Source organism: Mytilinidion resinicola, assembly GCF_010093595.1.
Source record: "Mytilinidion resinicola strain CBS 304.34 unplaced genomic scaffold BDZ99scaffold_14, whole genome shotgun sequence".
In the NCBI taxonomy this organism is placed as follows: domain Eukaryota; kingdom Fungi; phylum Ascomycota; class Dothideomycetes; order Mytilinidiales; family Mytilinidiaceae; genus Mytilinidion; species Mytilinidion resinicola.
Genome location: NW_022985450.1, coordinates 628,462 through 651,631, shown reverse-complemented (window position 1 = coordinate 651,631; position 23,170 = coordinate 628,462). Strand labels below are relative to the sequence as shown.

The 23,170-nt window shown below is 50.1% G+C and overlaps 4 protein-coding genes across 4 annotated transcripts; 2 read left to right on the top strand and 2 right to left on the bottom strand.

Annotated features, from left to right (window-relative positions):
• Positions 1–109: 109 nt before the first annotated feature.
• BDZ99DRAFT_573175 (ketoacyl-synt-domain-containing protein) lies at positions 110–7,204 on the top strand (the record flags this gene model as incomplete). The annotated part of the gene is made up of 12 exons (XM_033728267.1): positions 110–443; positions 505–773; positions 830–1,263; positions 1,325–1,481; positions 1,533–2,154; positions 2,471–2,630; positions 2,681–3,692; positions 3,740–5,002; positions 5,060–5,109; positions 5,155–5,890; positions 5,941–6,261; positions 6,318–7,204. The coding sequence occupies 12 exons, from the start codon at positions 110–112 to the stop codon at positions 7,149–7,151; spliced, it is 6,192 nt and encodes a 2,063-aa protein (XP_033574283.1). The 3' UTR covers positions 7,152–7,204.
• Positions 7,205–8,263: 1,059 nt separating this feature from the next.
• BDZ99DRAFT_78680 (uncharacterized protein) lies at positions 8,264–11,237 on the bottom strand. Its single transcript, XM_033728897.1, has 2 exons — positions 9,973–11,237; positions 8,264–9,795 (listed from the first exon to the last, which is right to left on the bottom strand). The coding sequence occupies exons 1-2, from the start codon at positions 10,939–10,941 to the stop codon at positions 8,587–8,589; spliced, it is 2,178 nt and encodes a 725-aa protein (XP_033574282.1). The 5' UTR covers positions 10,942–11,237; the 3' UTR covers positions 8,264–8,586.
• Positions 11,238–11,473: 236 nt separating this feature from the next.
• Positions 11,474–13,807, bottom strand: BDZ99DRAFT_447682 (subtilase). Its single transcript, XM_033718026.1, has 3 exons — positions 13,282–13,807; positions 12,121–13,068; positions 11,474–12,068 (listed from the first exon to the last, which is right to left on the bottom strand). The coding sequence occupies exons 1-3, from the start codon at positions 13,639–13,641 to the stop codon at positions 11,781–11,783; spliced, it is 1,596 nt and encodes a 531-aa protein (XP_033574281.1). The 5' UTR covers positions 13,642–13,807; the 3' UTR covers positions 11,474–11,780.
• A 737-nt stretch (positions 13,808–14,544) lies between these two features.
• BDZ99DRAFT_522932 (beach-domain-containing protein) lies at positions 14,545–22,913 on the top strand (the record flags this gene model as incomplete). Its single annotated transcript, XM_033725749.1, has 6 exons — positions 14,545–17,233; positions 17,280–17,689; positions 17,736–18,222; positions 18,275–21,688; positions 21,738–22,438; positions 22,527–22,913. The coding sequence occupies 6 exons, from the start codon at positions 14,545–14,547 to the stop codon at positions 22,911–22,913; spliced, it is 8,088 nt and encodes a 2,695-aa protein (XP_033574280.1).
• Between the last annotated feature and the right edge of the window lie 257 nt (positions 22,914–23,170).

Below are 23,170 nucleotides of genomic sequence, written 5' to 3'. Positions count from 1 at the left end.
CTTTTATGTCATAGTTGCTTTTCCCGTAATTCTATACCGTAGCGATCTATCTTTCCTCTCTCAAAAATCAATCAGAATAGTGCTTTCGCATCAACGAGAGGATAGCCCAATGGCCAACTCTGATTTGGTTGAACCTCTTGCAATTATCGGATTATCCTTTCGATTTCCCCAAAATGTGACTACATCAGAAAAGTTCTGGGGATTGATGGATGAGAAGAAATGCACTGCGGGAAAGGTTCCGGAAGATCGATTTAGCGTTGATGCATTCTACCACCCAAGCAACGAAAGAACGGATACACTAAACGCACAAGAAGGGCATTTTATGAATGGAGATGTGGGAGCTTTCGACGCACCTTTCTTCTCCATCAGTCCCGCTGAAGCTGCAGCGATGGATCCGCAGCAGCGAGGTATGCTTGAAACATCTTACCACGCACTTGAAAATGGTATGCGAGTCACCCTCTCTGATCGCTTTGTCTTTCACACTCGCTGACCTTTGTCGACTAGCGGGGCTCCCACTCAAATCAGTGGCCGGGTCCAAAACTGGAGTATACATCGGATGCTTCTCAGACGATCATAGAATCTTGACACTCAAAGACCCAGAGCGGCTATCCAAGTATGCCGGGACTGGAACAGAGATGTCGATCCTCGCGAATCGACTAAGCTGGTGGTTCGATTTCAAGGGTCCTAGTTTCAACATTGATAATGCATGTGCAAGCGGTTTGACTGCATTCCATTTAGCTTGTCAATCACTCAGGAATGGAGAGACGTCAATGGTAAGCGTTTTCCGATTGCATAATACAAACCAAGTACTGAGGCATGTGTAATTCAGGCTCTTGTTGGCGGCAGCAACCTCATGACCTCAATCGAACAATTCCTCCTTCTCTCGAATCTTTCGATGGTCTCGCCTTCAGGCCGTTCATTTAGTTTTGATCATCGTGCCAACGGCTACGCTCGTGGTGAAGGCTACGGTGTCGTCATCATCAAAACACTTTCCGACGCTCTTCACAACGGTGATTGTATCCGCGCAGTCGTGAGAGCAACGGGAGCGAATCAAGACGGAAAAACGCCCAGCCTGACATCACCCAGCCAGACGTCCCAAGAAGCATTGATCCGAGAGACGTATGAGCGTGCCGGCCTAAATATGAAGGCAACGACTTTCGTTGAGGCGCATGGGACTGGGACGGCTATGGGCGATCCGATTGAGGCTCGAGCACTTGGCAGTGTACTTGGGGCCGGAAGGAAAGCGGACGATCCTCTTTACATGTACGGCCTAACTCGCGCACAGCTTTTGGAGTGGTTGCTAATGCAAAGACTACCCTTGTAGTGGCGCGGTCAAGCCAAACATTGGGCATCTAGAGGGCGCCAGTGGGATCGCTGGCATCATTAAAACAATCCTAACTCTTGAGCGAGGTGTTATCTTACCAAACACAAATTTCGAAAAACTCAACCCCGCGATCGATGCCAAAGCGTTGAACATCACCGTGAGTCTAACTTCTTAAACTAGGCCAATCTATATTTGACACTAGTCATAGTTCCCTCGAGAGTCTACGCCATGGCCACACGACGGGTTACGACGGGCGTCCATCAACTCCTTCGGTTTCGGTGGCTCCAATTCGCATACAGTTCTCGATGACGCCTGCAATTTCCTGAAGTCTAGAGCGCTCAAGGGACATCACCAATCCATTGATTTGGATGGAAGAAGCGAGAGCCTTGGGCCGATTTCTTTCCAAACTTTCACTTCCAGATTTTCAGATGCGACTCCCCCAAAGTTGCTCACCTGGTCTGCGTTTGACGACAACGCTCTGTCCCGACTGATACAAGCATTTTCACAATACTTTGCAACCGGCCCACCTGAAGTCCTATCAGCATCCTATCTCGATGATCTTGCTCACACACTATCAGCTCGAAGGACCGTGCTTTCTGTAAGAAGTTTTGCGATCGTCAAGTCGCCCGCCAAGTTACGGGATTTAGCAAGTGCTACCTCAAGGCCGGTCAGAGGGAGACGAGTGCCTGGCTTATCATACGTATTCACAGGCCAAGGCGCACAATTCAGTCGAATGGGTATTGATCTATGCATCTTTCCAACTTTCAGACTGAGTTTGGAGAAATCAAATTTATGCTTTCGTGCGCTGGGCAGCGAGTGGGATTTGCTCGGTAAGCTGAACTACAATGCCTCGTCATAGAAATCCATACACCCCTTCGCCACTGCATGAGGAGCTTCATAGTATTCTCAGTATTCCGAATAAGAGAAAAGTTTGGCCCTTTGGACAGCTAGTAAACTCGCGAGGCCACCTCAGACAACGTCAACAGGGTGCACGCAGCTTGCAGCTTGAAAGTATATTCGCTGTCCTCGGTTTATGTCAGTACGTTGAAGCTCCACAAACAATGGCAGGAAAGTGTGCGGATATCTTTGGCAAGGCACTGTATCTTTGGAACCTCATCGCTACGGCATTCAACTAATAGCAGACAGAGGAGCTGGCGAAGCTAGAGCCGGACTCAAATATCCATGATCCAGAGTACAGTCAACCTATATGTACAGCACTACAGATTGCGCTAGTAGATCTACTGCGAAATTTCGGTATCGTTCCGCAAAAAGTAGTAGGCCATTCTTCGGGCGAGATAGCAGCTGCGTCAGTGCATCACTAATTATCAGCGCTTTTGATTAGCTAACTCTACATAGATACTCAATTGGTGCGCTCTCATTGGCTTCCGCACTAAGAATCTCCTTCTTCAGGGGCAGGGTCTCTGGAAATCTTGCCAGAACCCCGAGTATTCGAGGCGGCATGCTAGCAGTTGGGCTGTCTGAAGCTGAAGCGACCATCTATTTGCACGAGTTTCAGAAGGAATATTCCTCTCAAGAGGCGGTCGTGGCCTGTATCAACAGTCCCAAGAGCGTGACGCTCGCAGGTGATGCGATCGCCATCAGTACACTCCAAAAGCAGCTCGATCAAGATGGTGTTTTCGCGCGGAAGCTCCACGTCAACGTCGCCTATCATTCCCCTCACGTCAAGTTATTCTCTCAAGAATATCGGAAGTCCCTCAACAATCTGGAGGCTGGTGATTCTTACCGAGAGACAGATGCCGTGATGGTCTCATCCGTCACAGGACGGCCAGTGGAACCAAGCGAACTAATAAAAGCTGAGTATTGGATCAGCAATATGGAATCTCCCGTAAGATTCATGGAAGCTGTCAGCCAATCAGTTTTCTCCCCACACGTCTGTGACGGCTTAAGCGGTCAGCGAATTACAAGCGACGTATCCGACTTGCTGGAAATTGGCCCCCATGCTGTTCTCCAAGGGCCCGTCAAGGACACTCTAACGGCACTGAACCAAGCTAAAGCGATCCGGTACGACTCGGTGCTCAACAAAAGGGTCGATAGCGTAGAGTCACTGTTGAATGTTATGGGGCGCTTGCATTGCCTCGGCTACCCCGTTGACCTGATCGCGATCAATGGATTATCGGACAAGCAAAAAGACGAAACCAAAATGCTGACCGATCTTCCGTCATATCCTTTTGATCATTCAAAGGCCTATTGGTATGAGAGTCTACTAGGACGGAACTTCCGTCTCCGAAAAGAAGTTCGCCTAGATCTACTGGGGCTACCAATCGCGGACGGTGGTCCTCCAGAGCTAGGACGGAGGTGGCGTAAGATCACAAGGGTGTCCGAGACACCATGGGTACAAGATCATGTGGTATGTCTCCACAATGATTGCAGTGATGAAGAAGCTAAATGCTGCAGATTAGCGAGACGACTATCTACCCTGCGGCGGGTATGCTCTGTATGGCCCTTGAGGCTATTCAGCAAATGGCTGATCCAGCAAGGAAGATCACGGCGTACACGATCAGAGACGCCGAGTTTCTCGCTGCCCTTCGCTTGTCTCCTGAAAATGAAGGAACGGAATCACATTTCTACGTACGACCATTGAAAGATGCGAGTTATAGCGAAGATCTAACGGCGGAGTTCAAATTGTATACGCTTCTTGAGGATGTGTGGGTTGAAAACTGCCGCGGTACCATTCAGCTTTCATATGGTGAGGATGATTTTGGCTCTGAACCATCTCTGACGGTTCGTAACAATATCGCCACATGCACACAGAGAATCGATCGAAGCAATATTTACAGCGAGTTATTCGCTATAGGAATGCAGTACGGCCCAGCGTTCCAATGCATGGAAAACATTTCCGTGGGGCAAAGTAAGGATGCATTGGCCGTCGTCCGAGCCTTCGAATGGGTGGAGGAGCGACAGGATCATATCATCCATCCCGTCACACTGGATTGCATCTTCCATCCTACGCTAGTTGCGCTTGCGAAGGCCATGGAAGGAAAACCGCGAACGGCTGTCCCGACGAAGCTACAAAACCTAAGGCTTTCCGGGAGAGGAATCTGTCATCCAGTCACTTCAAAAGTCCAAGTATATGCCAAGGTCGAGACACAAACTTCCAGAACTGCCACAGCTTCATTACATGGAGCCGATTTTCAAGGCAATGCTCTGATATCTGTGGAATTGTTGGAGGTTACTTTTGTTGATGACGGCAGCCAGGACGAACTTGGGACGAATCTACAGCATATGTGCTACAACATTGATTGGAAAGCAGACATTGACATGCTTGATCAATTCACTGTAGCAGAGTACTGTCGCTCTCGTCTTGCTTTATCTCATCACCGAGAACCAGATAATCGCGTACGTTCCGCTCTCGAGAGTTTGATGGAACTCATGGCTTTTAAGCGTCCAGGGCTCCGGGTGCTGGAAATCGGTGCAGGAGAAGGATCAACCACAAAAGACGTTCTCAAGAGCACTGTGATACGAACAGCAGAAGGCCATGAAATACCGGCCCTTTCCCTCTATCATTCCACTGATATCGAGCCCGGTCTCTTGAAGGCTACCAAAAATAGATTCAAGGACGAGAGCATCAAGATGGAATTCTCGGTCCTTGACATCAATGAAAATCTAACGGATCAAGGCGTTCAAGAGGGTATGTACGATGTTGTCATCTCCAACAACGTAAGTTATGTCCCTGTCACCTGTTATCTCTACGTCTATTAACTTCCCTTTCTTCAGTTTCAGCTTTCGACCACTAGGATAGCGAATATCAGAAAACTTCTCAAAAAGTATGTCTCCCCTATTAGAGATATATTCCTTAGCTGATATCACAGCGACGGAAAACTGGTGATAATCGGTGTTGCAGAGGTCGACATGTGCAGCCGACTCCTATGCCGAAACGGGTTCTCAGAAACGGGTATATTTCTCCGCGATGACCAACACGCAGCCAAGCAATCGAGCAGTATCGTCATATTTACAGCTGCTGAGAATATCAAACCGGAAACAATCTGGCCTGATACCATTATCGTAGTCAATGAGGAGACTTCGATAGACGCCCAAATCGCGACTACCTTACGCGAAGCACTCCAACACTCCGGATTTCCAATCGTAGGGACAATACCACTTCGTAAGATCTCTACAATCGACTTGCATGACAAGTTCTGCATCTGTCTAGCAGAGTTGTCTAAACCTCTTCTGGCTGACTTGAACGAATCTATGTATTTGGAGCTTCGTTCCTGGCTCTCAAATGCCAGGGGAATTCTCTGGGTACGAGATAACGGCAACGACAACCCAGGCTTCCATATGATCACTGGCGTTGCCCGCGTCAGTCGATCGGAGAATCCTGATGTCAAATTTGTCACGCTTGCGGTCGATATATCGTCTTCAACCACAGTCAGCAACGTTCTTCGTATATTCCGGAAAACGATTACATCTTCGGTAGATGATATTGAACTGGAGTACAAGGAGATAGATGGCTTTTTGGCAATGAACAGGGCCATCCCCGCTACTTACGTTGATGATAATATCCGGAGAAATGGAGATCCAATGGAAATATGCTCTACAGCCCAAGTAACTTCTCGTCTCGAGGCTCTAGGTGCCATATACTGACCTGATTTTAGACCACGATCCGAGCCTTGCCAGCCTACTCATTCCCTGAACACTCCACTTACGTCCTCGCCGGGGGATTTGGCGGTATCGGGCCAACGATCTGTCGCTGGATGGCAAACAGAGGTGCCAAAAACTTCATCGTGTTGTCTCGCTCCGGCCCCAACTCCGACGCAGCTAAGCTGTTGCTGCAAGATCTCTCTGCGCAAGATGTGCGGGTGGAACATCCAACCTGTGATATTTCATGCAAAGAACAAGTCAAAGCAGCATTAGCACTATGCGCTGCAAAACTTCCACCAATCAAGGGATGTATTCAGGCATCCTTAGTCCTCCAGGTACTCCAGCATCCTGAAAAAGCTAGCAAAACCAGTAATGTGCTAATCTCTACAAGGACTCCGTCTTCGAAACAATGACCTACGATGAATGGAAAACCGCCATCAACCCCCGCATACAAGGAACGATTAATCTCCATGAAGACTTGCCAAACAATATGGATTTCTTTCTTCTCCTCTCCTCCATCAACGGTATACTAGGCGCTCGCTTCCAGGCCAACTACGCCGCCTCAAATACGTTCCTCGACGCCTTTGCGCATACGCATTACAAGCAACGAGTCGTTTCGATTGACATGGGCTGGTACACTAACACACTCGCCTCCAACGACTTCCTGAAAAGAAGGTTTGAGGGCCTTGGATGCGTGTACCAAGTGCCGGACTCGCAGCTGTTAGGCTTGCTTGATTATTACTGTGATCCTACGAGAGTGGTTGACATAGGGAAGTGTCAGACAATGCTTGGTGTCGCACCTCCGTCCTACGCAAGAGCGAGGGGCAAAGAATTCCCGGAATTGCTGAAGAGGCCGATATGGAGGGTCATGAATGCCCTGGGTACCTCATTCAATACCCCCAGCCAGACAGAAACGTTGCAACAAAAGGCTCTCCCTATTTCCACACTCCTTGCCTCCACACAATCAGTCGCCGAAGCAGCTGATCTTATCTGCAATGCCGTTTTGGGGAGGTTGGCGGTGCAATTGGGGATTCAAGAGGAAATGATTGATAAAGAAAATCCGTTTCATGTGACGGGGGTTGATTCCCTGATGGCCGTCGAATTAAGGACTTGGTTTAGGAGAGAGATCGGTGTGAATGTTAGCGTTTTTGATATTATGGGAAACAGTAGTTTGTTCGGCCTGTGTGTAAGGGCGGCGGAAAAAATGGAATGTAAGAGGTATTGAAGACGTTATTTGAGGTTGGAAGCAAATTTGCGCTCTAATAGTTGAAAGTGGTTATAATGGTACTATTGTCTAGGAGCCTAGAGAAAAGATTTTTGAAGAAACCTTCTATACTAAGGTGACTGCTATTATCTTAATAGATGTGGCCTAGGATGTTAATGTACTGGTTGCTACTAAGAACTGTAAGCTCCTTGCAATATCTAGGAAGTTAATCATAGGTTAAAGGCATAAAGTTGATAGATAACTATCTCTCTCTTAAGTTATAGCCTAAAATGTTTTGTGGTTGTTGAGATGGCTGGGGTGCTAAAAGGTCCAAATCGCACCAAAATTGGGGGTGGCCACTAGCTAGTGAACTACGTTATAACTAACGTGTTCTACATGCATGTGGTGGTTACAAGCGAGTGGTGGCGCTTAATTTTTGGTGCGATTTGGACGTTTTAACACCCCAGCAACCTCAACAACTATAAAAGATTTGAATCTATAACTTAGAATAAAGATATGCATAGCTGTTTCAATATTATAAGACAAATTTTTAGGGTCTCTTAATGGCCACATTTAGTTATAGTAGAGTTTTGGCCCCCTAGCATTGGGTAAGATCTACGATATAATAGAATTACAGAGACACATCACTCCAAACTATTGCCTAGCCATTGAAATGAGCTAAATACTATATGCATTCATATAATCTTGTTTAATACTTTATGGTTGTTGAGATTGCTGGGGTGTCAAAACGTCCAAATCGCACCAAAAATTAAGCGCCACCACTCGCTTGTAACCACCACATGCATGTAGAACACGTTAGGCACTGTTAGATTAGTAAGCCGATTGCAGAAATATAAGCAGATTGTAAATAATAATTATAAGCGAACTAAGGATATAAAAGAGTAGGATAATAAAAAGTGCAGGCGGCAATTTAAGGTGGCGAGACTTAATTAAGAGAAATCTTTACAAGACTAGGTTCTAACAGTGCTGGCATATATAACATAAGAAGTACTTAACTTAATTGCTAGCTTATATATCCATTTACGTAAGATTTATTACACTATAAAGCGCCAAGATCAGACGGGAAAGGAGCTTGCACGTAGAGTGAAAAGGTGGTGTATAAGTCATGGCCCCTATTTTTAAGCAAAGCAGAGAGATATACAGGACCTAGATGCGTCCGATAAACTATCGCGGAAATCAAGCCACGGAAGTTAGCCGCAAAAGGGGAATAATATAGAAAGGAACGCCCCGCGGTACTGTGCTTTTAGCAGATCCAGCTCAGCCTCGGTAAAAATTAGTCTAGAAAAGGGCTTCCTTTGTTCTGATCCCCCCTATTCCACCTGTGGCTTTATTTCTGCGCGAATTCACTGGACGCATTCAGGTCCTGTATGTATATACAAGATTAAACCCCGTGGGCTGCTGACTTAGGCAACAGGAACTACGATTGGAGTAGGTCTTATGCATTCGGCCCTTGCATCTGGAAATTGTGAAGCAAATCCTCCCAGTGCTGGTCAAACTCCATGGGTGGGAATGCAGAAGGGGACAGCGGATCGAAAGGTTCATTGAAATCAAACGTCGAGGAGAACCCGTCTCCTGCCCACAATGGGTTTAGAGGTTTTCCATAGTCGCCAAGGCTAGTAGCCATATCCTCCATAGAAAGGCTATCTTCTGGGCGTGGTTTGGATAGTGGCGCTTCTGCTTGCACAGACCTTTGAGAGCGGAGTAGCTGGATGAAATGAGGATCGTCCTGCTCAGAATCGGATCGTCCACGTTTGAACGCTTCCCAGGCTTTGAGAGTCAGGTTGCCGATTGCAAATAGAAGAGGCCGTTTCGGCCCGTCGGTGATGAACTCCGGATGGAACTCATAAGTAAGTCCAAGCTGCCTCCAAGCCTCGTGGCCACCGTCTCCGCCTCTACGACTCAATTCTTGGAGGATGTAAATGCACGCCTTCCACTGAAAGTGCGTGTTGACATGCCACGCAAACCCCTTGACACCCTTTTGTGTGTATGCTAGATTTTGATACGAAATGATTCGCAGGCAGTTGCTGAAGAGCATATCCTTTTCCCACTGGGGCATGCTGGCGCCGTCGTCTTCGTATTGATAAGGATTGTGAGCTACAAACCTCATTGTGCAGATGACAGCCTTGCCAAGAAATGCACACATGAAGTGCCATGGAATTGATTCGTCGCAGTGCCTCAAGAACTTTCGCTCAATGAGTTCTTCAAAGTCATCGATGGCTTTGTCTTTCCGCTCGGTCGGAATACTGGTGCCGCTTAGTCGACTCCAGCTTCCGTCAAAGGTGGCCTTGGGTGCGGAGCGCCGGAGGAAGTCTCCCACATGACTTCGAATCAGGAAGAACATCATTTCGGTAGGCCCATCATGCTCCTTTGGGAGTTCCTTCATATCCGGGAATAGATCGCTGTCGTTCAAGTTCGAGGGCATCTTAGTATCGCCGAGGATCATGACAGTGCCTGTCCCAGCAAGCTTTTCAGCGTAGCCGTCTTGTCCAACAATCTGCCACCAGAGTCTCCTCCGCATTTCTGTTTCAAACACCGGCAAACCAAGGGTTTCACCATCGCGGTGAAGGCCAGTCCGTTGTCCAAGCCGACACGCTACGCCGGTCAAGATCCATAACGATTTTGCGTCATAGCCGTTCAAAGACATCTGGCAAATAGGGTTAGCTTACTGGCCGTTTGAGTGAGTCACTGAGGCCTTTCGCAACACTCGAAGCGAAATGGCTACTACATAATGATTCAAGATGGGTGTAATCGAATGAAGCAACGGGTGCCTGAACCATACTCAAAAGAACGGCAGTTCGCTGACAGCAAGGCACTGGCTTACCAAATAAAGTACGAATGCCTGGAGCACTATCATATCACTAGACTTGAGCAAGCCCGCGTTTACGAGAGCCTGGCGTGACGCTGTCCGAAATCTTCTGGCACAAGCAACTTTCGTCTGACCTAATATCGCATCGCACTCGGAATCGCCCAAGGAATTGATAGCGCAACAGTATATTGAGAATAACAAAGCCTCCAGATTTCTCGGCAAAGCTACAAGATTGCCGATTGAATTAAGGAGAAGCTGTTGTACAGTTGGAACGTGAAGGACCTTTACAAGAGGATGAACGTTTTCCAGGTAAACCTGCCAGAGCCTGAAGATCTGTACAGGTGGAGGATGGAGATCGTGAAGAGAGCCGCTGGGACGAGGGAAACCCAAAAGCATGTCGTCCACATCAGGGAAGAACTCGGGCGTGGAGTATTCAGTGCCTTTTGGTTCCTCGTCATCTGAAGAGTCTTGAAGCAAAGCTGCTGGATCTCGAAATTCGCCTTTCAGGCTCGTCCACAGATTGTTCTCTAGATACCTTGACTTGCCCTCTTCGACGACGAACAAGCCTGGATCAGCTCGTGGTGCTTCGGCGTTGCCATCGAACAGAGTATCATCAGCGCTATTCCCAGCTGGAGATCCAGAGTCTCCACCCTGAAGCAGCTGGCTTTCCCCACTAGCTATATCCGCGGGATTGACTCCAAGTCTCCTAAGAGCCGCCTCGTACAACTTTATCCGTGTGGTGATGTCCACTTCCTGCCCTCTTTTCTTCCTTCGACGAGGTGGGGGAGGGGCTCGATATATGCATTGGGCGCGAGCTTTGTTGCAATTGGAACAGCCTCGAGGGTTCTTGTCGCACTTGACTTTGCGTTGCGAACATAGAACGCAGGAAAAGCTCTTCTGAATGGCAGGTATATGGGAATTGGTTGATGGCGACGTCGAAGAGGTCGTGGGTGGAGATGGGAGAGATGCGTCGGGAGTTTCCATATTCGACGGAATTGTCTTGTAGCTGACTTGTTGAGGTTAGCAGGTCAGCTCCCGGAGTAAAACAGCCTTATATATATGTGCAATATTTCCCATATGCGTGTCTGCTGGATTGTCTGCAATATCGGTTTCGGAGGCCTGCTGACGTTTGGGATTTAGGCAGTAGTCTTTAAGGTCTGTCCCTCAGCTGTTGAGCGGGCTCGTGAATATTGTCAAAGGGAAGTCGTCAATTCAAACACCATAACGCAATCATGAGCGAAGTCTTATCGAGGACTGTGGCAGGCATGGACATCCGTGGCTTTGCTGGTGTTGCGGAGTGGATGAAGTCGGCGTCGGAGATGGTGTAGCATCATCCGAGATTCTGCCTCAAGCTTCATGACGTCTCTTACTATTACATGTGCGCGACACAACACAAAGGCAGCTACGGAATCTGTCTGATTAATGATAGCTCAAGTTCGCCTGAAGGGATCACGACTAGGTTCATTCGCAGGATAGTATCTTGCGGTCAGTAGGATGGATGGCAACGTTCAACGGAGACTGATATTCTGTAACCCATGTGATCCTAGCGACGAGATAAATACACAACTAAATAGCAACCAAGGAAAGCGCACCATATGGCCACCCGCTCGCTAGTGCAGCTTGCCATTCAGCTATGCAAACCCAAGTGCGAACAATGAATGCACTTTCCCAGCAATATCCACGCCAAATGAGAGCCGATCGGACCCACCACGAGTATAGGGAGCAACACCATGAGCTACGCAGTGTCATCCAAACTCTGGGATCAAATGCACATGAAATTCCCGGACAGAACGTCAAGTACTGTTTTCTTAAACCGGAACATCTTACTCGGGCTTGGCAGCCTTCATGCGGGAGCGGAACTCGTGAAGGAGCTCCTCCATCTCTTCAGCGACAAAGTCCTCAAGCTCAGCGGAGATCTTTTCAATCTTCTCCTGGAGGCTGGCGGATTCCTCCTTGATTTTGTAGCCACCCTCTTTGATCGTCTTCTTAAACTCGTGCTCAGCCTCAGCAAGGGTCATGCTGGGCTTGTCTTCGCTCTTGCTAACGACATAACCACCCTTACCAACAATTTCGGTGTAGTTGGAGGATCCTCCACCGTTCCATGCAAGAATCTGTGAGTCGATTAGCTATGTTTGAGAACATATGTAAATCATAGGTACTTACATTCTTGGTGTTGCTGGGAACATCGGAGAGCGCTCCCTCGGTGGCAATGGAGATCAAGTTCGCCTTCAGCTTCTTAGGAGTGACGTCGGCAACTGCATAAGCAGAGTCCTTGGCTGGCTGGAGAGAAAGGAGGTAAGCGAGAAGGCCCGCAACGTGGGGCGAGGCCATGGAAGTGCCAGAGATGGTGTTGGTGGCATGATCGCTACCGATCCAGGTAGAGAGAATGTTAAGACCGGGGGCGAAGATATCATTGCACTTTCCGAAGTTGGAGAAGTACGCACGCTCGTCGAGGAGAGTTGAAGCACCAACAGTGACAGCGTTAGCGGCGGCGGCCGGGGAGTAGTTGCAGGAGTCGGCGTTGTCGTTACCAGCGGCGACGGCAAAGTGGATGCCAGCATCAACAGCAGCATTGACAGCCAGGTCGAGAACAGTGGACTTGCCTCCGCCCAAGCTCATGTTGGCGGCGCTACCCTTGAAGCCCTTCTTGCCCTTGCCGCTCTTGGCAGCGTCAACCTTCTTGGAGTGAGCCTCAGCGGCGTATTCGACACCCTTGACAACATCGGACATGGTGCCGGAGCCGTTTGAGCGGAGGACCTTGACGGCGTAGACGTTGGCCTTCTTGGCGACACCGTACTTCTTACCAGCGACAGTGCCGGAGCAGTGAGTGCCGTGGCCATTGCCATCTTCATCAGCGTCACCGGAGGGAATGGTCTTGCCCCAGGTGGCACGACCCTCGAAGTCAACGTGCTTGACGTTGGTTCCGGTGTCAATCACGTAGACATCGACGCCCTCTCCGCCATCACCGGAGTACAGGTACTTGTTCCATGTGCCGAAGCTCAGGCTGTTGCGGTGCGAGATACGCGCAAGGCCCCAGGGAGCGTTCTTCTCGATTTCGTAGTCATCGTCTTTCATGGTGTGGACCTCGGAGTCCCGTTCAATGTACTCAACCTGATAGACACACGAAGCGTTAGCCAAAGTTCACCGTCACGTGTGAGATGCGCGGCCTCGGCGGAGCCAGAGCGGAGATAAGCGCTGGTGCCTCGAGAGCGCCAGTAGGCCGTCACGACTGGTCTTCAGCTTTGGGCGTCGGCGAGACGTCGTAACGGCCGCCATCGCCTTGTTTCTGGGGAGATGATGATGGAAAGTATAGAGGGAACTCACGTCAGGATGCCTCCGGATCTGCTCGATGGTCTCATCGTCGAAGTGGCCAGAGTAACCCAGCAACGAGCCAGCGATGTCGTAGGTGTGCTTCAGGCCCTCGAAGATCTCGCTGGTGATGGGGAACTGCGAGCGCTTCCGCAGCTCGCTACGCTCCTTCTGGCTGGCCAGATGGATGCCTTGCACCCAGTCATGGTGCTCGGCGGCGACGGCGTGCTTCTTCAGCACGACCATGTACGAGTTGGGCACCTCCTTCGCGTTGACGGACGAGAGGATAGGGGCGGCATCCTTGTGGATGGTGCCGATGCTCAGCGGTGAGGCAGAGGCAAGCAGCGGGAGCAGCGAGAGGGCGAAGGACCTCATCGTGGCGGCTATCCACGCTGGGGAGGGCTGCGGACAAAGAAACAAGGGGGCAGCAAATGCAGCGCGGTGAGGAAGCTGTAGTGAGGAGATGGAAGTCTAGCAAAGATGGGGAAGAAAAAGATGGATGAAGTGATGGAGGAGGAGTGAAAGAGCAGGAGGGTGTTGCTGGAGCTTCTTATCTGTCAACGAACGCAGCCACCTCGAGCGAGGTCCGCAGCGACCGGCTAAATCGCGCTAGGCCGCTTCCGGGCCGGGTCCTAGTCATCCACTCAGAACGTCATCTTGGCTGTGATCACGCACCCTGGCACGCGAAGCCGCCAACGAGGCTGGCGAGGTGGCATCTGATCACTGTAAACGGTGCTTCCTGTAGCGTATTCTTGCCTTGTATCATGTACCGCCATCGCTATCGTGCCTCTGGCCTTTGCAAAGCCCCATCGCTGCCTTGAAACCTCAAAACACGGGCTGAGACGTGAGAGACTCGGCCCGTGCGTCGGCAGCCTCGCCGGCCAAATCCGCAATGCTGCCTGCCCGTCGCTTTATTGGAGGCATCGTGGACATAGCACCTGGCGCACTACCTAGAGAGGTTGCAATGAGGTATCGGTGAATTGCAACTGCGACCGACGCTGGCCTCTGCGACTGCAATGCACTCCCGCCGTCAGATGCTCCGAATGCCTCCCGCAGTGTGCGCATCGTCTTATTAGGCCCGCTCTCAGCCACCCCACACGGCGACGCAGCAAACCCAGAGCTGGCGACCGCGACTTCACCCTCCTGATCCTTCCTCTGTCCCCAGCGGCTGGTGTGTCTGCTCCCGCTATCTCCTCGCTCCCAGAGACATGAACGTTTCCTCCCTTCGCCGTACCCTCACTCTCCTCCAGCACCCTCGCGGCGGCGGACGACCTGAACATGGACGGCCAGCGGCGCCGACACAGGTCCTCGACAGCTGCCTCCCGGCACAATCCAATATACAATCAGCTTCTCTCCGAGCTGCATGCTCTCATTGACGACCTCACGAAAGCCGGTGACCTCGTCGAGCCCTCCGCGACCACCCTCCAAACCCAGAGCACCGCGCTTCGCCACATCCGCCAGCTGCTGATAGACTCCCCCGAGAAGACTCAGGCCAGAGACGCCTTCCGCCATGTGAAGGGCTTCTCCGTCCTGATATCCACAATCCGGTCCCTATCCAGCTACTATGATCCCTCGAAGCGATCCCCAGAAGAGCGCGCCGAGCTGCTCGAGGTTATAAAGGCTGCTCTGGACGTGCTCTCCGAAGCGCTCAGCGAGCATCCGGGCAATCGCAGATACTTCGCGAAAAGGGCCGAAGATGGCGGATGGAGTGCCCTCGAGCAGGCACTGGGTAGTACTGGTGTCTTTGGCATGCATCGTGAGAGTCAACCGGATGACGGGGCGCAAGAGCAGCTATTTGGTTATCTGTTTGCCTTTGCTCTAGGAGAAGAGACTATGACGCGCATCTTCCGGAACATTAGCGCTTTTGAAAGCAGCCATGCAGATGCGCCACAGCCACAGCCGCGAGCTCAGGTAGAAAGCGATGCTGTTAGCCGTCCTGCCATCCAGACCGATGGATCCCCTGCGACCTCTGACCCGCAAGTGGACTCACTTCGGAGCCAGATACGGAGTGTGTTCAGCGGCAACGAACTGCTTCAGAACGCAGATATGCTTCCTATAGTTCTAGGCTTCTGGGCCATGCTCGCGGGTGACCACGTCTCCAGCAGCAACGCGTCTCCTTTGTCCATCTCGGTACTCCTGGCCATCCAGGAAATTATAGATATATCCACTCACAACAAGGCTATGGGACACATTACGGGCATTTTGTCCGTGATATTACATTTGTTGTTCGAAAGGAGCTTTCCTAGTCCTATTAGCAGCCTCCTACGAGGTCTTGCCGATAGCTTGATAGGATTTGGCATCAACCAGTTGGAAGACGCATATTACCTCTTCCGACAGTCGTCCGTCTCGGACCTCGCTGCAGAGTTCCTCCTTCAAGGCATGCGGACTTCTCGCGGGCCACCTTTCATACAATTTGACCTCTCTTTACAAGGCTACAGTGCTATTGAGCTTGCAGATCTTGGTCGGCCATTCCCTCCAGCTGCTGCTGGTGGAGGATACACATTCACGGCCTGGATCCGTGTAGACAAATATGACAGCGATTGCCATACCACCATTTTCGGAGCTTATGATACCACCCAGACATGTTTCGTCATGGCTTACCTTGAGAAGGACACTCGTCGATTCATCCTGCAGACTTCCATGCCGACATCTGCAAAGGCATCCCGGCTGCCTAGCATCCGCTTCAAGAACTCAAGTGTCTTGAAGGAGGGTTCATGGTACCATGTCGCCGTGGTTCACCGACGTCCCAGTGCGAAAACGATGGGCATCGGCTCCGCCCATGCTTCCTTATACCTCAACGGCGAGTTTACTGAAGCTATGAAATGCCAGTATCCCGCCAATCCTCCCCTTATAGATGGCAGTACGGAGAGCTTTGCTTCCCTGTCTTCCACCACACAACGACCGGCACCGATCCTTGCTTTCCTTGGGACGCCTCAGGACCTTGCTCCTCGTCTTGGTCTAAATGTCACGTCGTCAAAGATGTCGGTAGCCTCGTTTCACTTATTCTCAGAGCCACTATCGGATGAAATGATTGCTGTTCATCACAAGCTCGGCCCTCGATATTGCGGGAATTACCAAGACCGGCTGGGATCGTTCCAGACCTACCGTGCTTCTGCTGAGCTCCACGTTCAGAATGAGATTCTCCATCCAGGAAAAGAGGAACAGTCGGACATTGTGTCAGCGATCCGAAGCAATGCTGGAGCCATAGTCCCAGAAAACCGTGTCTTGCTAAGCTTCTCGCCAACCTCGGTCATGGACGACGATGACCGCAACAACGTCGATGAGTCGCAGTTGATTCAATCTCTTTCACGCGAGGCGGCGTTGAACCTCCACAGACATACCAGGATGCACGGTACTCCAATTATCATAAATGCCGCGGTCCCGTCTATCAACGACGCTCTCACGCAACAACGTGGGTACGGGCTACTTGCTGGGAAGCCAGTAGTAGTAGTTCCTCAATGCCTTGACGATGCCATGTGGAGGGCTGGCGGCTGCGTTGCAGTTGGCTTAGGGCTTGTCCAGCTAGCACAAACCCCCGACGCTATTTTGCGCGCCGTCAAGATTCTCTTAGAGGCCGTGGAAGGTAATTGGCGCAACTGTGAGGCTATGGAGAGCAAAAATGGTTTTGCTGTACTAGCTGAAGTTCTCCGTCAGAAATTAGGTTACAGCTTTGGGACACGTGCTTTTGGGCACAAGACTACTGAGGTCAACATGACAGCTGAGCAGCGCGAAGCCTTTGTCTCTCGGCTCCTACGAGTCGTTCTACGATTTGTTGGGTACGACGATGCTAATCCGGCCGAGAGCCTCATCATCAACCCTTTAGCTTACAGGGTTCTTATCGTGGATCTTGACATATGGCGAAAGACATCATCTCTAGAAACCCAAAAGCAATACTATTCGCAGTTTGTTGTCTTCGCAAAGGGAAGCAAGCACCACCATTACAATGTGAAACGCTTCATCAGAATAAGTAAGCACTCCATCAACGGTTCTCGTCGAGGCTAACCTTTGCGAAGGGGTTGTGAAACGACTTATGGATGCGTTGAAAGGGGAGTCATTCTCCCGCGAAGTCTTCCCACATTTTCTCGAGGCTTTCAAGATCCTTGTTCAAAGCAACTTGAATGGGGAGAACTCTCGGTACTTGGCACTCTTTGTTACCTACGCACTTCACGATAATCGATCGTTCTCAAAGCGTACACTCAAACCGAGAGCAAGCGCTATGCGATTGCGTAACAAAGTCACCCCTGTATCAATTACCCCTGCATCTACACCCCGCTCTGCAAGTCCAAGCCAAGACTCACAGATGGCGCCCGGCCTTCCACTTGCAGAGCTTGGGCGTCTAGTCCTTGAGATGATCGCAGATTTACTCTGTAACAAGTCTAGCGTCACAGATATCCAACGATTTGCCAAGAACGTCACTAACAAGGTAACAAGAACATTCCTGCCTATTGGCAATTGCTAACCAATTGCAGTGGCTTCTGTATCTCCTTGCAGAGCCCGATTCGCGGGTTGTCGTTTTGGGGACGAAGATACTTGCGCGACTTCTAGTCGTTACCGGCCCGGGCTATGTCAAGAAATTTGCGGAGAAGAGCGGCGGATTTGCGATCCTGAAAAACCGACTCAAAACCTGGTGGAATACCCCTGGAATCTGGACCATATGTTTTGCAATCCTATTTGACCGCGATGTCGCCGCGATCAATTTCGAACGCAAGTTTGATTTGTATAATCTTACTGACATCTTCACTGTCCAAAAGATCGAAGCGCCATATCCAGAGATTATTCCAGTCATCGCTGCCATGCTCGAGACAGGACTCAGAACTATCGTCAAGGAGCAGTCTATCTCGACGCCTTCCAAGCAAACTGAGGGAGCGCTTGGGGGTTCATCATCCCCTAACTCGACGTTCAAGCCGAGAGGTCGAAACCGTACAATGTCTTTAAGCGCAAAACAGGAAACCATAGGTATGATTTATAGACATATCTCAAGTAGATGAAGACCCGCTAAATTTTTCAGATACCCCAAGGTCTCAAACAGAGCGAGTGGCCGATTATGCAGAGGTGTTGGGAGTGGTCGTCCAGTTTCTCTCTGATGTTCATTCTCGGTCGCTGAGTTTCCGCGACTTTGCCATACAATCGAACTACGTCCAAGAACTCCTTTTCGTTCTGTATCCATTAATAGTTACTTCAGACAAAGTCAGCGCTGAGACAGAGCTGCTTTCTAGAGGTTCTGCATTGACATTCGAAGGCCAAGACGTGGTTATCCAGCCCCATTCAAAATCAACGAACCAGCAAGCGCCTATCGTACGTACTACCAGCGTGGAGTCTCCTGCAAGCCCCGAGGCCCAGCGAGCTATCCCTCTCCGCCGTGGCTCTTCTTTCATCCTCATTTCGGCCGATAAATCGAGTGTTACCAGCGGCGTTCCTGCAATCAACCCAATTTTAACTTCTGAAAATGGCTCACCTGTCGTTCAGAGAGTGAGCAATACCGTTATCGAGGGTTTGCTCGAAGTCGTCATAGGTGTTTTCCAGGATCAGCTGTTTCAGCGCAAGGATTTCCCTGGTCTTGGTCTTTTCCTCAAAACTCCGCCCGGCTTCCAGGAACATCAGGCCTATTTCGAATCTTACGTCTTACGACACGCTTTATCGGCCATTTCGACTGACATCCAACTGGACCAAAAGTTGCTGCATGAGCCGAGAGTACTTGTGAACCTTTCTCGCTATGTTACACACATGGCAGAAGCCGTTTTCGAAGGATGGTTTCTCAACGGTGCAGAACCGCTGCTAGATTTTACTGGTAGTCTATTGGAACATCTACAACGCCCAGAAATTGCCAAGATAAAGAGCGTGCGACTCTGTCATCAAGCAGTGAGCATCATTCGCTCTATCTTCCTGCGAGTTGTGCTCTTGCGCCTCTCAGAGAGGGACGAGTCTGATAACGAGAGTAATACGGTGAACTTCATGAAGAAGATGATATATTGGCAAACGATCATACTGTCTGCCGACAACAACGATGCCAATATCATGCGCCTGATCTGTTATCTGCTTTACATGAAGCTGGTCTCTAAGGATCAAGCTGTCAGGGTAGCCGCCGCAGAATTCTGGCGTTTGCTTCTCGTACAAAAGCCTGAAGATACATCAGTAATATTTCGTCACGCCATGACTACCGATCAGAAGCGCCTCTCGAAAGGATTTCTGATGCTCACCGAATTGGACAACGATGCTTTCTTGGCCTGGATAGACGGACATCGGTCAGAGCTCAAGACATTCTTCCTTGGAGCCATGTCGCGGACCTGGACCGACTACGTTGCTGAACAAAACCGAAAGACGGAGGAGACCCTTAAGAATAGGATATCGCGACGTAAAGACAGGCTAAAGCAATGGCAGAACGAAGAAGCGCTCAATGATACTGCCTGGAGCCGCCATGAGGTTCAGACTAATCACTGGAGATCCAACGTTCACGCTTCTGAACGTTTGAAGCACCAGCGCTCGCTACAAGACCAACAAGACAATCTCTCCTTCATTGCTTCTACAATTCTGAAGCTGGAGAGACAGCTACAGGGCCCGTGCGGCTTGCTTGAAGACGTTGGGCAGCACAAGTGGCGATTAGATGAGACCGAAGGCCGTAATCGAATGCGTATGAGAATCATGATCGATGAGGCCTTGCGCCAGGATGAGTATCAACCAAAACGGAAAGACACGGACATGGTCGCCAAGAACAAGCTGAAAGTGGAGACCGACGTCCCCAGGATATCATCTAGGGACGCTGTTGGGATAACTCCATCCGAGCAATCGGCTCCAAGCAAAACTACCCTAGTAGAATCGGGTAGAAAGAGGTCTGATACCGACTCTTCGGGATCAGGCCTTGATGAGGATTTCGAGATGGTCGATGACCCCAAAGAGGATGAAGATGGCTTCGAAGACAAGAACCGTAAAGTCATGCGGAGCCTCCAACGCGGCGATCAAGTCCAGCACGTATGCAATGTTTCCCGTATTGTGGGTCTAGAAGCATGTGAAGGCCTTCTCATCCTTGGCAAGGACTGCCTATATCTCCTCGATGACTTCTTCCAGCGCTCCGACGGAGAGATCGTGAGAGTTTGGCAGGCGCCACAAGACGAGCGGGACGCTTATGTACAGATGACTTCAGGCCGACAAACTTCTACGCGTAGGCCACCCCCAAAAGACCACGAGGAAAGCGCAAGGTACTGGAAGTGGGGCGAAGTCATCAGCATATCTAAACGTCGGTTTCTTTTCCGCGATGCTGCTATTGAGATATTCTTCGACGATGGGCGAAGCTACCTTTTGACTGCCATAACTCCTAGCACGCGCAACGAGCTTTACCTGAAGCTCCTCGCACGAGCCCCACACGTCAACAAGCCAGAGACTTTGGTCCACTCCGAAAATTCTTGGAGGCTAGAGTCGCTACGAAATCCAGAGGAGGCACCACAAACATTTGGCTCCAAATTCGCAAACGTCTTTGGCTCATCTTCCTCTAATCCCGCCACGAAGCGGTGGATGAAAGGGGAAATCTCAAACTTTCACTATCTCATGCTTGTAAATACGCTTGCTGGAAGGACTTTTAACGACCTTACCCAGTATCCGGTATTCCCTTGGGTCCTTGCAGACTACACGAGCGATGAGTTGGATCTAACTGATCCGCGCTCTTTCCGCGACTTCTCCAAGCCGATGGGTGCCCAGTCAGCATCAAGAGAGGCCGACTTTAGGGACAGATACAAGATATTTGAAGACATGGCGGACCCTAATCAACCATCTTTTCACTATGGTACCCATTACTCCTCCGCCATGATTGTCACTCAATACCTCATCCGTTTGCAGCCCTTCGTACAGTCTTACCTCCTACTACAAGGCGGTACCTTTGATCACGCCGACAGATTGTTCTCTGATATCCATAAGACATGGCTTTCGGCGACTAGAGAGAACATGACGGATGTACGAGAGCTAATTCCAGAATTCTTCTACCTTCCGGAATTCTTGACTAACGTCAATGATTACAACTTCGGCATCAAACAAGGGGAAACGGAGCCAATCAACCACGTCAAACTACCACCATGGGCGAAGGGAGATCCACATGTCTTCATCGCAAAGCATCGTGAGGCTCTTGAGAGCCCTTACGTCAGCAAAAATTTGCACCACTGGATCGATCTTGTTTTTGGATTCAAGCAGAAAGGAGAGGCCGCAGTGGAGGCGACGAACGTATTCCACTACCTTTCTTACCACGGCGCTAGGAATCTGGACAACATCGAAGACCCAATGGAACGTCTTGCCACTATTGGTATTATCCACAATTTTGGCCAGACGCCACTTCAGGTCTTTCAGCGTGCTCATGTCCAGCATGAGGAATCCTCTCAGCGCTTTAAGCGCCTGGACAACAGCGCAGAGTCTCTGACCCGGTTACCTGCTACCCTCCTAGGTAAGAAGTTCATCGTCTCCTTTGAGTTGTAGATGCTAAATAAATACAGAATCCAATGAGCGGGTGGCTTCCCTGGTATATAACACAAAATCAGACAAACTCCTCTGTTCTGCCGCATTCCGCCATAACATCCCCCCAGCTTACGACCGCTACATGGAATGGGGCTTCACTGATGGCAGCGTACGGTTTTACTCCAGCGAATCCAAAAAACTCTTGGGCTTATTCGAACATCTACATCAAGGACAATTGACCACCTCTTTGTTCGTAGACGGTAGAACCTTGATCACGGCAGGCGCGGATTGCACTGTCGCGATATGGACAATCGTCTCGGGAGCCAAGAGCATCGATCTACAGCCAGTAATATGCCTTTTTGGCCATAGAAGGCCTGTCACCGCGCTTGCCTCTTCACGCGCCTTCTCCGTTTTTCTCTCCGCAAGCGAAGATGGTAGGGTGTTCTTGTGGGACCTCAATCGTTCCGAATTCATACGGGAGCTTGACATGGGTTTCAATCGGCAGTATCTGAGTGTCCAGTGTGCCCGTATCAACAACATTACGGGTCACATTATACTTTGTTGTGGACCAAGACTATTTTTATTCACACTCAATGGCAGGATGCTACTTCGACAAGATGTCTGCGACACTGAAGATCTTGAAGATGTTATAACGAGCTCTGCATTCTACGAGGGGGTCGGGAACGAGTGGCTAGAAAAGACTCTGCTATTCACTGGGCATCGGAAAGGTGTTGTCAATGTAAGTCGAGAACCTCTCTACCTAATCATGCGCGCATCCGATAAACCTAGCTTGGAAGCCATCAGAAATATTGCTAACTGTAAGATAGATTTGGCAGCTCGCTATTGGTGCCTCGGGCAAATGGACGGTAGACTTAATCAAACGCCTCAACCATGTTGACCCAACGCGAGAAGATGGTGGTAATTGTTCAGCCGCAATTACTTGCATCTTACCTTTGGCTCAGGTGGTCTACACTGGCGACGATGACGGCAGAGTGGTACGCATTCCATCATTCCTCTACGCCAAAAACAAACAACGTATCGTCATTCGAAGATATCAGCTGGCTGTACACGTTATTTATGATCTTGAGCAAAAGCTGACTTTGACGATATGTGTAGTACGAATGGGACTGCGTGCAAAGACACGGTGGCGGACCTGGTTGAAATATGGTGACCACGAGGCTATGAAGTCAAGGAGACGTGTTTTGGAAAGCTGAAAAGTAGGTTGGCGTGTGGCGTCAGGTATTGGGCGGTAGTTGTTGCATTACTTGCTACAGGGCCGGTGCATTGCTTGCTACAAGGTTGGGATAGAACTGTGATATGTCTGCGCCTGCGCCTCGTCTGCGCCCGCACCTCGTTCAATTAGATCTGTTCTACTCTACGACTTTGGCAACCGGGTTCGACGTATGGCAAAGAAGTCTCCAAATTGCATTACCCATGTTGTACCGAGGCGACGACAGCTATATCGAAATTG

Bases quoted from the DNA above. Each gene is read 5' to 3' on its own strand.
- BDZ99DRAFT_78680 (XM_033728897.1), bottom strand. From the start codon at position 10,941: ATGGAAACTCCCGACGCATCTCTCCCATCTCCACCCACGACCTCTTCG. The intron at 9,796-9,972 runs GTAAGCCAGTGC...CCTATTTGCCAG, and splicing joins AGGCATTCGTACTTTATTTG to ATGTCTTTGAACGGCTATGA.
- BDZ99DRAFT_447682 (XM_033718026.1), bottom strand. From the start codon at position 13,641: ATGAGGTCCTTCGCCCTCTCGCTGCTCCCGCTGCTTGCCTCTGCCTCA. The intron at 13,069-13,281 runs GTGAGTTCCCTC...TGTGTCTATCAG, and splicing joins AGATCCGGAGGCATCCTGAC to GTTGAGTACATTGAACGGGA. The intron at 12,069-12,120 runs GTAAGTACCTAT...ATCGACTCACAG, and splicing joins TTCCCAGCAACACCAAGAAT to ATTCTTGCATGGAACGGTGG.